Source organism: Harpia harpyja, chromosome 17 (assembly GCF_026419915.1).
Source record: "Harpia harpyja isolate bHarHar1 chromosome 17, bHarHar1 primary haplotype, whole genome shotgun sequence".
Lineage (NCBI taxonomy): Eukaryota > Metazoa > Chordata > Aves > Accipitriformes > Accipitridae > Harpia > Harpia harpyja.
The window spans coordinates 24,980,594-24,996,466 of NC_068956.1; the positions used below are offsets into that span (position 1 = coordinate 24,980,594).

Below are 15,873 nucleotides of genomic sequence, written 5' to 3' on the forward strand. Positions count from 1 at the left end.
GCGTTAACAGAATAAAAGACAGCAGTCTAACAATGTCCTAACTTGTTAAACCAGAATGCTTTGAGAAATTCTGTGAAGGGGATTTGGTAATTACATGGTTAGACTGTTTCGGCATGAGGGATTTTGAAGAAACGTTAACAAAGTCATTCAACTCTGAAGAATGTTGATAAAGACACCTGTATAGCTTTTGTGACCCCCAGCAGTGTTATACATACATAAAGTGATACATCTCAATCATTATATATGTAAGTCATGATCTACATGTTTAGAAGAATAGCGTAAGGTAACCCGAATGTGCTGTGACATATGCATAAATACATAAATTGGAGACAGTTCACATTATGAAATGACACATTTAAGAAATAACTTCTCAGGGCTTTCCCCAAGGTGACTGCTGGTCACCTTGTTCTTCAAAGTTAAGAAAGTGCAAGCACAAAAGAGGAAAGTGACTTGAAAGGTTTTGCTTTGTGAAAAACTTTCTCTGATTTTAATGATGGAACGCAACCCTACTTCTTGGTTTTGCCCAGGTAGTATTTAATACATAAAATCACTGGCATAGTGGGACTGATCAGCTAAGAAATCTCGCCAGTCTCAATCTGTTCTGGCGGCCAGAGACATACAGTTACATGTGAAACTCGGCAGGGAGTTTTTATCATTGACCATTTCACAGTGCAAACCTCAAAACAAGAATCCCATAAGGCCAAGAAAAGAGATGCAACCCCTTCCCTCAAAATCTCTAAAATACTTTAACATGATGGGTTAGCCTCACACTCCCCCAAATCTTAACACTGGCAACAGGAAAAAAATAAAAGGACCAAATCTCCAACATCACTCACTTCTGCAGCCACACGGCAAGGGGTAAATGCTCTTGCAGAGGAAAACCTCTTGTCTACTGGGAGCTCTGACAGATTTGCTCTCCCACACTGATCCGCTAGAGTTTAGGACAAAGCCACCCAAGCTGCACGTCCTTGCTGTCCCTGAACAGCTCTGCTATAGGAGTGGCGATTTTTCAGCGAAGAGATGAAAGAAGAGCTCAAAACTGATGCTGTCAGAGGACAAAGCTTCAATCCCACTGAGCTTGAACGGCAGAGTCCAGCCTTACTGGACCACTTCTGTGAACCAGATACTTCCTTAGATATCTTCTACCAAAACATGGTGCTGTTGACTCTCATTCAGCCAGCTCAAAGGACCTGGTGTAGATGGCAAAGCATGCCTTGGAATTATTATTATTTTTTTTTAAAAACTGTATCAAACCAGGACAGAACAAAAATCACCCGTGGAAGTGTCCTATTTCTGTCAAAGCCTTCCAAACCACAGCCAGGTCCTCCTCCACCCTCCTTCCCAGGGCAGATTCCCCCATCGTTACCTGGCAGCTGATGAAAGTTGTCGCATGAAATATAGATAGATTTGAGGTTTATTTTTGCCAATGATATTTAATTATCATTTCAAAGGCTAATATCAAGAAATGTAAACAGCCTCCTGAGCATACCTACTCAGCTCAGCAGAATCCCTTTTGTGCAGCACTCTACAAGGCAAAAAAGAAAAAACCCCAGATTCTTCCCCAAATTAACCAGTAATTGTAACAGACTACAACTTTCAGCCTTTTATAGTGCAATTGCATTGCCAGGAAAGCAGTTATCTGGTGGAGACATTAATTCATGGGATGCCACTTCCTAGGTCTTTAAACACGATATGCAACCTACCAAGCAGCAAAGCCCAGTATTGGTATTCAAGCACATCTATAAGGAGATTTTTCATTTCCACTTGCAACATAAAAAGATTTTTATTGGCAGTAGGAATGTATTATTCAAACAGCAAAACCATACAACAGTTGTAACAGTTAACAAGCACCAATAAATCTCTAGAGGTGCACACCTTCACTAATACTGTTTTTGCCAAATATCTGAGATAAAGAGCATTTTGGACTAAATTTTGTAACAAGTTATGTACGCAGATGGGCATCTTGGGATCAAAACGAGCATTGAAGATGGTTTTTATGGGTACAGGAATCCATTCTCACACAACAAATTGCATAAATAAGGGCTGAAATGAGACTGAAATGTGTCTTACAGGAACAGCATTTCATATTTACCTACAAAGCCAGAATATCTTGGCTAGGAGCAAGAAGAAAGGCAGGTATGTTTTTTAGAATTTCCAGTAATTATGTAATTTCTTTCATGAATCAAGATGCTCAAGAGTAGAGATACGGAAACAACCCACTAAAGCAACTGAGTGATGTTATTTATCAGGAACTCAGAAGGGCAGTTGTTCTTGGGATGTGAAATGAGCTTCTGCTTATATTCATCGACTCCCTCCTCTCCTCCCTTCAGCACCAGCTTTTGCTCAATTCTGGACGGTGACAAAGTGTGGCTTTTACCTTCAACTTCTCTTAATCCAGAAAATGGATATCAGAGAAGAAAAGGTTTTTCTGGCTGTTTTTTTTTTGGTTTTTTGTTGTTTTTTTTTTTTACAGCCAAGTCTCCTGGATTTCTCATTTAAAAGCCAACTTCTTGGAACACTAGTAGCAATCTCTCTCTGCAGATAAAAAGAGCTTTCATACAAAATTAAGATATAGTTTACAGGGTATTCCGTGGAATAACAGTAGGGACTTGAAAAACACATTTGCTCACTGGCTGCTGAAAAGAAAGATTTCATTGTAACTTACACCATCAGCTTCTGCCCAGTCTACAGGTTTGATAAAAGCAAACACACCAAATAGCCTCAAACCAGTTGCACTAAATCGTTTTCCAAGCAGGAGCTGAATTTAAGCAAAGACTGCAGAGAAGCAGCCCAAATGCCTTTGCTATTGCTCATGAAACTTTGCCAGCAAAGTGACCTTAAGCAGTAATTCTGGCAAGATTTACAGCTGCAATTCAGAGTAAAACACGGTTCTGCTTTGGAAAGCTAAGTGTTTGGGTCTTGGTTTTTCTTTTGCCAGCAAAAAAAAAAAGAAGGAAAAAAAAAAAAAGCAAGCACTAGGAGTTATCTAGGTTTGGGAATCAGAGAGGACTCAGGAAAAAGAAAAAAGAGTGGTTTTGTTGCACATTTCTCTCTCACACCCCACGATTTGAGGAGCCTACAAGGAGCCAGGTAGCTTCAGAACAGAGAACAACCACAGAAAGATCCTTCACTTTTCCAGCAATGGAAAGAGTCCATAGGGCATGGAGAAACTCTGAATCTGTTGCCTATCCACTTCCTCAGGTGTAAGAAAAGACCTGCCAAAAGAGGGTTAAATCCTACAGATCCTCTTCATTTCTCCTGGTGCTACAAAGAGCAGGGTAGGGACAGTGCTTGCAGCTAACATGGGACCGGGTGAGAAGAACAGGACTCAGCAGCACGATCATAAACACCAAAATAACTGGGATTGCCAAGATTCTGAATGATAAAATTCTGTACCTATACAACTCATTTTCCCATGGATGTTGTTAATCTAAATCCATATATTAAGCGTGCCGACTGACACACAGCAAAGAGCTCAATAATTTCTCCAATTCCAGAAAATGCGATCCTATATAAAGTTCAAACTTAACTTGACATAAAATTGGCTTGAATGTTGGCCTCAACATTAAAAGATTTGGAAAAATGTCTCCATCCAAAACGATAACTTAAACTACCATAGGAGAATATAGGAGGGGAAAACTGAAGCCCAACTCAAAAGCAATACATAAACACAATACCTAACCCTCTCATTAACAAGTCGTATGAATTTCAGAGTATGTTTTTGTACAATGGAGCTTCTTCAGGTCTGAATAATCCATAAGAACTAACTGAATTAAAATCATACACAGAAAAGCTCCATCATTTTTTTGTCAGATTTCCTTCTGATAAATTTACCTTTGATATTTAGAAGTGGAATTGGCACCTACTTTACCAAACATCAACAAATTTTCTATACCAAGTGACTGGGGAAAACAGTACAACTCAGCATTACTCACGTTTTTTTCCTTTAAATCAGATAATGTGCATTGTGTTTAACTTTTAAAACCACAGTTCCCAAGTGAATGTGATGAAACTGAAAGACCGATAAATCAAGAATATTTTCATGATGCAAGGAGGTATCATGGAGTGCAATTAGTGACCATGCAGTAATCAAGTTTATGTCTCGTGCCTCTCATCTCCTTGCTGGAGCAGCTTGCAGTAACCTTACACGCCGAGGTGCCTGGTAGATACGATGACATTTTCTTCCAGCTTTTATGCTCAAATGGAGCTGATTAAAACGACACTGGAAAACCTGAGTGTGAATGTTTTTAGACAGTGAAAACTAACCAACCATATCGCATTTCTTAGAAATACAAACTAGCTCATGTAAGGGCTTGTTGAGACTCGTTTATATTAATCTATGCTGAAAATTATAATAATAATGAATTTTATATTTCTTTCCTACATTTAATGATCAGTAGTAGAATTTTACTTGATTCACTAATCCATATAAAATCAAATTCAAACTACACAATTGCTGCCATCGTTTATGTCAGCAATGATAATTTACAGGTGTTCAGATGTTTGGAAATAAACTTAATCGAAAACTGTAAATCACCATATACTCAAAATGCGTATCAGCATCCCAAGACAACAGAAGGAATTGAAAATGAGCAGCCTTCTGCAACTGAAAGCTTTTCTCCAGCCGACAGACAGGAAAAGCTAGTGACTCAGCTCACTCAGATTTTGTAATAGCCTTGTGCATTAAGTAAATGAATATTTCATATATACCTAAAGAGAGCATACATAGTGTTCCATGTACAAATAAATTATGTGGCCCTGTTGTAAACAGCCCTAATACCATTCAAAGAGATGTCAACCAAGGAAAATGGACTGAAGAGGTGAGGGATATGACAGTGGGAACCAGAAGATAAACCAAGTACGTAGCAGGAGTCTTGCTAGCATTTTGCCTTTTATTAAAATCAAATCAGTTTAATATTAGGATTATAAATCAAACGGTTAGGCTTCCTCACCACTCCCAAGTCATCGTGTAGATCAGAAAATACTTGCCTGGAAGAAACAAGCAAGAGCCTAAGCTAACATGGAAACCACGTGGAGAAATAAAAAAAGTAAAAAAAAAAACTGAGAGAGAAAGGCTCCTCATTAGTCCCCATACCCCCCTGACATGGACACCGCACACGTACATTCACGCTGCGAGTCCAACCACCACCAAAACTCCGGCAACTCCAACCACCACCAAAACTCCGGCAACTCCAGGCTCACCGCAGCCCGCAAGGCTGCTGCACGTCCTGGATGCCCAAGGTCCCCCCAGGCTCTGAATCCCCGGGAAGCCTTCAGGATGCAGGGATGAAGGAAGAGGGCAAGATGGAAACACACACGTGAACAAACGGTTTCCAAGGCCAGGCGGTGGCTGCTCTCTTCCCCTTCTCTGCAGAGCACTTGCCTGCACGCACACCCGCGCCGTGCCCGTGACGCCCCGACGATCTCCTCCGCAACGTCACCCTTCACCTGAAGGTCTCCAAGACTCTCCAAATGGCCAAAGACCGACGCTTGGAAAGAAGTTCATGGGGTAGATCCACGTGCCTCTCAACGAAACCTTGAGGCAGGCGGAGGAGGCACATGGCTAATGCCGCCCATTGGGTTTTCAATCCCCACGTGGAGGGCTTTTTGCCCAAAGAGCCGGCACAGATAGGAGCACCAAACCATGAAACAACCCTCATGAAATGGGCAACTGCTGAAGTTTACGCAGGCTGGTTTAAAAAATAAGGGGAAAAAAAAAAGAGAGTATCAAATTGAAAGAAAGCAAAGCAGGTAAGAAAAAAGCCCATGATGAAGTCATGGAAATGAAAAGATCTCATCTCAACTGGTGACAGAAGAGTTAGGACTTGTACCACCCATGTTCGTTAAGAGTCACCATACAATATTGCTTGTTTTTACGAATGCTGCTGACAAAACCGCTCATATGTTGAACTGTATTTCCCTAGTGCCTTTTGTCTATGTACAATGGATATGCGCAATGCTTATTCTTCTGGGGTTGATGCTTTTTTGCAGGGACAGTTACATACTTTTCTGAAACCTCTCTCTGCAAAATGAACATAGGTTTTCAAATAGCATGGAGTTGTACACAGGGAATATTTTCTGGCAGCAGATGCAATTCACCTGAGCTGGGTCCTTTGAAGTCAGATGCACTTCCTTTGAATATGTAATTTCCTTCTCTACACAAATTCTTCACTATACTCCTCTTATAATTTCATAAATCTCTAAACAGTTTAAAGTTAGTTGGTATAGCTATGCATAATATTTTTTTAGCCCCGACTCAATAATTCCACCATATTTTAGCTTTAACATAAATGGTATGTCCAAGTTTTTGTTCATGACTCATGTAATGAAATAGCTAATGATTAAAAAACCCTATCTGTTTATTTACTGAAACAAAAGAAGTCAAATGTACCCCTCAAAACAAGTTTAACATTTTTCCATTAGAAAAATGGCATTGCCTTACAGAGAAGAATGAAACATGTTCACATAGCAGAGTACCACACACATGGTATGGAAGCAATTCCTTTGCTGGAAGAACAAAGTGCACTAGTCTGCACAATATGAAGTCTCATTCCACCTGAATTTGATAATCATAGAATAACAGGTTGGAAGGGACTGCAAGGATCATCTGGTCCAACCTTATAATAATGTTATTTCCCTCTTTCTATCATGGCCTCCTTTCAATATTTAAATATTTAGGGTAGGGCAGCATAAAGCAGAACAACTATAAAATTAATGAACAGTTCAAAATAAGGTCCTAAACATTTAGGTGCAGGTAATATTGGAATGTATATCTCTCGCACAAAATCACTCACTAAAGCTGCACCAAAACTTCCCACTGGTGTGAAGTGATGAGTTTCTACCAAATTAACAGGCTGTTGGCAGTGTTCTATAAGCAATCAAAACAAACAAACAAACAAACAAATCCTAGAAACTACATTATGCTCACACGACATACCATCAACCTGTTCAGTAAACAGATTTTTTTTTTTTTTTTAAACAGAAAAATAGGTCTTACAGGAGTCTCGAGAGATACCCTGTCCATCTGCCTAGTCAAGGCAGAATCAATTCTACCACTACTGTTCCTGATAAAGGTTGGTTTAACATGTTCATAAACAATTCTGAAAGCGGGGATTACACAACCACCACCCAAGCAATCTATGCCAGTACTGGACCATTATAAAGCTTTTTTTCCTAAAATCTGAACTAAATCTCCTTTGTTCCTATTCCACTATTTCCTTCCTCTTTGCAGGCAGTTTTCATCTCTCTCATTTTTCCCCTACCAGAAACAACCCCCATTTTCTTTAACTTTTTCTGCTAAATCATGTTTTTGCGACCTCTAATGAATCATGTCGTTCTCCCCATGACTCTCTCCAAGTCGTCTTCACTATTTCTGGTGCGATGTCCAGAACGGGATCCAGTGCTCTAGCTGTGCACAGTTACAGACTGACCATTTCCTACCGCATTCTACCGTGAATTTAAAACCCACCACCAACCCTCTCCCCCATCCTGCCCCCAATTTCTACTGCTATCAAGCGTGTAAGGAACATGCAACGCAAACATCTGCACCGCTCACCTGTTTTTGAGATGCGCCGCCAGGTCGCATCGCTGCATGACTTCCTGACACACGGAAGAGAAGGGGCACAAAACGAGTAGCTTGTCTAACAGTTTATGAACAAGAATGCTGGATTTTTTGCAGAGTTTAAAGTGGAGTCTTTTTCGATCCAGTGGGCAGAAATCCTTCTCCTGCAGAAAGTTCCTTAGGCACTTGTAGCAGAAAGTGTGTCCGCAGGGAGTGTCCAATGGCTGCAACAAGGGCTGAAGGCAAATGTGGCAGACCAAATCATCGTCCACTTCGTTCTGGTAGTTGTAGAGGTGGTTCTCCCTCGTCCAGTGCTGCTGGCCGCACTCGAAGCACAGAGGGTTCAAGGAGGCATTCTGCTCCACCGAAGCCATGTCGTCACCTGTAGTCCCCATTGTACAGCTAAGGCGGCTGACGGATCCTCCTCCTCGTAGGATGGGGTTGCTCACATAAAGCTCAGAGGGAAGCAACTTACTCCAGGGTGACTTACCGCTTCAGTCAAGTGTCATTTTCTGCAACAAATAAAGAAATGAAAATTATTCGTTTTGCACGAATTATGAAAACTCTTGTCAGAACTTCTGACTACTTCTGTGTTTACCAAAACACAACAGCCAGATAGATTAAGAGAATATTCCTGTCTTCTGTAAATTTATCATAGAAGAGAGCAACAAAATCTGCTAGTACAATTCCTTTCACGACATAAACGTTTTACGGCTTCATAACAGCTGCTCCACTGCACAGTTTTCACCTGCAAGATGACCAGTTTGTGACAGCAAGGACACCGCATTATGCAATGTCACACTAGAAGCGTGCAATTAGCATCTAGCACAAAAATACCCTATTGTGGAATAATGGTTATATGACTGAGTAATTAAATGTGTTCTTTAATATGAGATTATGATTTCAATCTGGTCCTACTCTCATTTTTGGATTTTGACTATTAATGCAGAATGTTACACATTAAACATCTAAATACATTGCATTAAAAATAACAGCAACAAACTGCCTACCCTGTTCTTTCCGTTAGTAATATTGCATATATGTCACCACTTACCTTCAGGTTTTCTCTGTGGGTTGCTACACAGTAAGAGGGACTGATTCTATCCAATACGCCACATTTAATTTAGTTCAGAGGCCAGTAATAAAAATATGGAATAAACTAATCATATGAAGCTATTGGTTACAAACAACTAACCTGTTTTGCTTTTTATCTAACAAAATTACAGCATACTCAATGTGACGATAATCACGTCAGTCAAAGGACTGTAGGTCTGTCACTCTGGAATTTGTTTTCTAAACTTTATAAGTTATTAAACTTTGTCCCTCTTAAAATAGCTGCCTGGTCAGGAAACTGTGCAGCCATCGGTCTGTAATTTCAAACACAAAATCCTTACCCCTCCCAACCTTATTTATCCTTCTCTCCCTTACAAAATCACATTGCTTGACGCTCATAACAGGATGATGTAGAAAATAAAACAAATTTTCTCACATTCTTAAGAGACCTCCTCATTTGTTAGTTTTGGTAAATGTTCTCATCGGGTGGGGGGGGATCAAATTTGAGCAATGCTTACCTTGTGCCCAAATTCTTTATTGCAATTCAGCAAGCAATACTCATGACAGTGTGACAGACACTGTATTCTAGCAGAGTAGTAGCAAGCATACGGAGAAATGAAAACTGCTAGTCTACGTACCAGCCCATCATCTTTATTTTTAGCTGCTGAAATGTGATCATAAATATATTCTGAAATTCATGTGGAACACATGCATTTCACCATGTCTTACTTTTTAAGAGAACCCCTGTTTTGGTTTTTGCCCCTTAACCCCACATAGCCAAGCACAAGACTTAGAGCACATTTTACAAGGATTATTATATCCTTTGACGCAAAAAGGATTAAATAGTAATTTGTAATCCAGGCTTCTATTCTGCCGTGGAAATTGATGCTCATCATTGCCCTGCCTCGTAGTAGATAATGTGCACCTTCTGGAAAGGATTTCACGAGGGAAGAGCATAGCGGTTCTTTGTTACTGGAGGCTAAGAATGCAAAATGAGACCCCAAAAGAGATTACTCAAAAACCAGTCTTAAACGTATTATGTAAGAGTTTAAAGATTGGAGAGCAGATAAGGAGAGCAGCGCACAGGGCCCTCGTGTTCCAACCACAGGTCTCTCGCTCTGTGTTCATGCTACTGGATTAACGCAGAAGGGATGAGACCCATCTAATGGCTGTTCTTTATGTAATGCAAAATAAACCAGATAGATGTTCTAGAAAAACATTGCATTGATTTGCGACTTTACCAAATTATTTTGCCGCTTAGGGCACGAGGAGAGGAACACGTGGTGCGTGTTGTATTGTACTGGAGGGTACCTGCAACACCAACAGGCAGGGCAGAGGAAAGGGACATGGAGAAGGGGCAGAAAAAGCCATTTTAATGGGCTTATTAACCCACTCCTACTATTGACTACGACCAGGACTCTTCCTCCTTCTCCAAGTAACCAAGGTCCCGAGAAAGAGCAAGTCCTACATCAACAAGGCTATGGAAAAACCCAGGGACTATTCTGTGCACTGCAGTTATGGAGCTCTGGTTATGGACCCCTGACAGTGAGCATCCTGAACTCACCCTCCTGAAGGCTTCTAGCATTTTTATCCTTTGAAGTCTACGTGACTCACATGGCGGTCTGCTACAGAGCACCAGGCAGCGTCGTACAGTAAATATACCCATGAGATACTCTGACCATATACTTGCTATGGCCAAAGATACCCGCACCCCTCTTTTAGAAGGTTGTACTTAAATCCTTTTGTGTGTTAAAAACTTTTTTAAATAGCTTACTATAAATTTTGAACAAAGAAAAGTTATTGAGCGATCAGGCTTTCACTGCCACGTTTTAAATTATCAAGACAAGCCTTCTTTCTTAGGAAAGAAATCTCCAGAGACAAGCTCTATTTACTGAAATCACAAGAGTTTGTCCTCAGTGAAACACAGGCAGTCACTCTCTATTGCCCACCACTAAAGGAGGCGAGCTGACAGACCTGTTCCTGCCAGTGCCCCATCCCAGTGGTTTAATGCTGCTGGTGCAGGACCAAGTGCCCTCAGCTGTGCTTTGCAGCCGAGCTGCCACTTCAGCCCACGGGCAGGCTGTTTCTGCTGGCGTCTGACATTGCCTCTAGCCACTTCCAGTGCTGCCAGCGCCCTGTTAGCTTAAACCATCAATAAATGCCATATAAGCTAACCCCGCCACCATTTCTACACCTGACGTGACCATCCTTCCACCACCTCTCTGCTGGCAGAGCTGCAGGAGGACTAGATAGTGGATTACAACATGAAGATTAAAAAAAAACCAAACAAAACCCACCACACCCTGCTACTACCATGCAACCCCCCCCCCCAAAAAAAACCCATTGAGATTTCTTCCCTTTCACGCTGCTGTCTGCTTCCTTCACTGCTGTGCTGCATTTGGGGGCAAGCCTATTCCATGACTGAGGAATCAGTCACCAGGATTTGTATTGATTATATACCACAGCTGCCTAATTATCATTTCCAAGACTTTTTACAGGCTATTCCCAGTGCAAAATATATCAACTAATTTACAAAGTCCACAAACACAATATTTGTGGTCTGACCAACAACTGGGATGGCAGGCAGGGTCTAAATTTCACCGATGTAAAGCACTATACCCCTGAAATCCACAATACAGGAGCACTGCCATTTATAATACCCTACTTCAACCCTCATTATGCATTCCTTATATTATTTGTTGTATCTCTTATCACTGTGGATCACCAGCTCCACAGGACAGTATGAGCTCAGGAAAGCTGCAAACAGGAAAAACAGTCAGAATTATAAAAAAATATAAACAGGGTAAAAGAGCCAGCCAGGCCTGTTATTCAAGTCATATAATTCCCTAGGAAATAATTCTCCTGGGACTTCATTACAACAGCCAAACAGTGCATGTGGTGCCCTGCTTTCAGTTTTAAATCACAATCCACTTGGGAACTGGGTGAGGCTGGACATCCAACTGTGCAAATTTTTATTTTATTTTTTTAAGTGGAGTGTGCATGAGAGTGATTTTAGACTGAAAAAGACAGCCTTATCCTTATGCCTCCTCTAGTTCTGACTTACTGATTCAACTAACATTTTTTGGAGAAGCTTGACACATTTTTACAAAAGCATAAGATGTCAGGCTTTATACCTACATCAGATTTCACGATGTTTATTCCTTCTGTCTGAATGGGCACTATAAACAAAAACCAAACGAACCACAAGCAAACCGGAATTGGAGCAATAACTTAGCCTTTTTACTATGGTTGTCTTTTTTTACATAAGTCACAAATAATTAATACCAGTTTTAGTTTGAAGTTAATGGAAATATGTATTTTGCAATGAATGCTCTCAGAGATTTAAGTAACCTATTTCTAAATTGTCTTATTAAAATCCTGGAGATTTAGAGCCCATTAACTGACTGTTCAAAATTTTACAAAAAAAATCTGATATAACCCAGAAGCAAACAGCTAAGGAAAACAGCCATCTTACCAACTAATCTCTCTAAAAATTATCTTTAATATGCCATAATTTCCTATTTTGTTTACTACCCTATGTGATTTCCTCAAGCAAAAGCAAAGGTCAAAAGAACACCCTCTGATGAATGACACCCCTGTTCTTTTGCTGGACTCCGGTGCCCCTGTATCCCAAAACAGCTGGGATGCAGATCTCTCAGTTCTGTGGCTAACAATGTAATAGTAATAGTAATAACTACACCAGAATGGACATCTTCTCACTGAGACGTATCTAACCACTGAATCATTGTTTAATTTATACCGTGTAGCTTAAACCAACTGCAGGTGAGAAAATGTCCACCTGTATTTCCTCTCAATTCAAGGCTGCTGGGTGCTGGCTGCTGCTTCTCATCCCGGAGGGCTCAAAATTTTGCTGCCTGCTGGCAGCACAGGAATGCCTCAGCACATCCCCATCTTACCCCTCCGCAGTGGGGAAAGGGAGGGGATGGAAAGAAGTTATAACAGCTACGGTGAAAGGTTTCGTATGCCCCTAAACTCAGGCAGACCTTTCCTGGTCAGTCAGATTTGTACTTGCAAGGCAACACGTAACATACATCGATCAGTAACTCTGAGCAACAGTACGGTCATCACCCTGGATTTCGAGAAAGGTTGGCTTAATTTCAAAATGTCACAGGATTTCTGAAGTCTGTTCTCCACGGCCATGGCACCTGAGCACCCAAGCTAGCTAGGAAGAATGTCAGGGTACCCAAATTCCCCTGCCTTGTCCAAACGTCAGGGCTGCGAACAGGATCTCTTCGCAGCCAGGAGTGGATCAACACAAGCCCCAGGAGAGAGAAACGAGCGAGTGGTTACATCCATCGCTTAAAAGAACACATCATAACCGATTAAAAATTAGTTCTTAATTCCCAGTCCAGTATCCTTCACAGGAATTACAGCATCAGGCTGATGATTCATAACTGTTTTCAAAGCAGACCCTAGCTTGAGTGGAAGAATAAAATATAGCAGAAACTGTAATAAAAAACATGATGAGAATAAATAGCTAGCACACAGCACTAGAGGGGAAAAGTGTTATTCCACATCTTCCAATAAGCATGACCTAGCTCATTAGATACAATCTCTGCTTTAATATTAAAGCCGTACAGCAAACAAATGAAGCAGAACTAGCAACTTGTATTGACTTTACAATATCCTTGTTAATTATACTGATATCCGAGGGCTGCACTGTCTTCAAATACCAAACCCCGATTCAATTTTAGTCCAGGTTTATGAGAAAGTAATCCTGTTAGACTTCCTCCTTTGAAAACGCAAACAACTGAAAGTGTTGTCAAAAGACAGCATCTGGCAGCTCAAAGTCAGGAAAAAACCTATGAGAGATGGGCAGAGCACAGCAATTAGACTGGGACAGATTTCTGCTAATGCTGCAGCCACACTGTCACCGCATGCCAATTATCCAATACACCTATTTTTTCTACCAAAGAGCTCTTCCACGTTTTTTTTTTAAGTCATTCAGCAGAATGACTGGGATTTTTATATTCAAACTAAATAAAATTGTGCCTGAACGGTGACTTGGTTCCACTAAACCACAACCAGGCAAGGCTGGGCTTGCAGTAAAACCGTCTCTCCGCAGATTATTTTTTTGCCTCTGTGCTCATCTTTTTGCTCCATCAAAGCAATGCCCACACAGCCAAGGTGTCAGCCCTATACCAGATGTTGATGTGGCATCACTGCTGCAAAGGCAACGGGTCGCAGGCGACGGTTTTCCTTCCCCGCCTCAGGGGTGTGGGTTTTTACGAGCAATATCCTAAGAAAGATGCGCACGCATGCTCCCCTTGCCGGGTATTTCTTAAGTACAGCATTTTTCCAGGCTGTGAAATGAAACCCTGCTTAAATCTGGCAAATAAGGAGCGTTTGGGAAAATGAATAGGACTGTAAGTTGTGTTCGGTATTTGTGGAGTGCTGCGTCTCCCTGGCAACGGGGGGGCTACGGGCTTTAATTACCGCTGTGACGTTAAGGGCCCCCACCGTACGGCGGCATGCGTGAGACACGCTGCCAGGCGGGATGGGGGGGACGGGCGGGAGGAACGCCCGCGCTGCCCGCGGAGGCTTAGGGGGTCTCAGCAGCCGTCGCACCAGGGCACGAAGAGACGTAAAGAAAGGGGAAACCGAGGGGAAGTGCTAGGCCATCCAACCTCAGGAGATGGATGACCCCCGCCTCCCAAAACTAACACCTCAAACCCAGGGATGCTCGACACCGAGGGATGACGAGAGGAAAGAGAAGGACGCGGTACCCAGAGATAAAACAAGCGGCCAGAAGGTTTTGCTCAAACACGCGAAGATCATCCTGCAGCCATTTTCTACGGCACAAATGGAATGGCTTCTATTTTGGGACCAGGAGATTAAAATAGCTTTACTTTAGTCGAATCGGTCTTGAACGAGACAGGGAAGATGAGGATTGTGACCCTACGGAGGTCTCTGCAACAAAATATCCATTCTTTATAGCAAACACAGAGCTACATCCGATAAATCATCTAAGAATAGAAGAAAAGGAGACAAGAGTATGAATCTTTAATGAAGATAGATCTACGCATCTACAGATCAAACTTCACATATTCCTACTGAACAAGAGGAGCGCTGAAAAAGGAAGAGTTAAAACGCACAAGTCAAGCCAGACGAGAGTCGCCTATTTCGGCCGGCCGGGCTGCTCTCCTGGCCTGCACGAAGCCTGACCCCCCCGGAGGAAAAAGGACTTGAACTTGCACCCCCTCCTCTGCAGGCACGGCAGCCGCTGCTGCCCACCCTACTCAAAGTCTCGCTGACAAGTATTTGCCCTTCTCCGCCAGCCTGTTTCACAAGAGAGGCGGCGGCCACCTTTAGAATTTGCAAGAAGAACCATTTTCTGTGGGTGCATTCAATTTGCTGCTAAGTGGAAAGAGAAGGGCCTGTTTCTGGGGGCTAACCCTGCTTGGCGTCAGAAGCCACCCCACCGCAGGAACCCCCAAACACGGGACAAGCGCCCGGGGGCTCAAGATGCTTCCAGGTCTCTCAACAACTGAGCAGGTTTGCAATACTTTTAGACCTGAGAGTATACAAAAAAAAATTTGCACGAAACCTCCTTCAAGCTTCTAAATCCCTTTTCGGATTTTTGCAGCAGTCAAAAAAACAGATAAAAAGCAGCAAAATGAAATGAAAGTGAAAATAACCACTTACCTGCCGGTCGAGCCAAAGACAAATTCCCCTCCTAGCGCAAAGAAGATAACGAAAGCAGTATCTCATTACTGCTGTTGTAACAGGTGGGCTTTTATATCCAGTGGGAGCAAAAAAAAAGTACCCCAGCAGTCAAAAATCCACGACAAGGAGACAATTAGCGACGCTTTCTTCTCACTGATGGAGCAGAGGAGAAATGCAAGAAAGAGTAAAACATTTGCTTAGCCGCCATGGTTATTTTCTGCAGTGCAATCTGTCCACCAGCCCTTGCCATATGTGCCACCCTTTCTGTTTGGAGAGATGAAGGCAGCAGAAAGCTGTCCATCAAGATGCTAAACCTTCTGGAAAGCCCTCCCCTGCGCACTTTGCCCTGAAACGGGGACTTTTGTGGATGAACAGAAAACACTTAACTAGATTAAACGTAGCTGGTTCCTGGATATACACAGAGACAATTTGATTTGATTAATTCAAATTTTAAGGAGCTGAAGCGATTCAAAGAAAATAAAGAAGGAAGCGGTGAGCTATGTTCCCTTCTTCTGTTCTTCTGTATAACCAGGCCCATCCCTATGGGAGTGCATGGAGAAAATTCAGGGAGA

The 15,873-nt window shown here is 42.0% G+C and overlaps 1 protein-coding gene across 2 annotated transcripts in view; it reads right to left on the bottom strand.

The window, feature by feature from the left end:
• LNX2 (ligand of numb-protein X 2) overlaps positions 1 to 15,626 on the bottom strand; it is a 35,477-nt gene extending 19,851 nt beyond the window's left edge. The window contains exons 1-2 of one of the 2 annotated variants that reach the window (XM_052812514.1): positions 15,281 to 15,626; positions 7,556 to 8,073 (exon numbers count right to left, since the gene is read on the bottom strand). In XM_052812514.1, the coding sequence (XP_052668474.1) occupies positions 7,556 to 7,956 (401 nt within the window). In that variant the 5' untranslated portion in view covers positions 7,957 to 8,073; positions 15,281 to 15,626. The remainder of the gene's footprint in view (positions 1 to 7,555; positions 8,074 to 15,280) is intronic. The other variant, XM_052812516.1, reaches the window with a different exon arrangement.
• Positions 15,627 to 15,873: the final 247 nt, after the last annotated feature.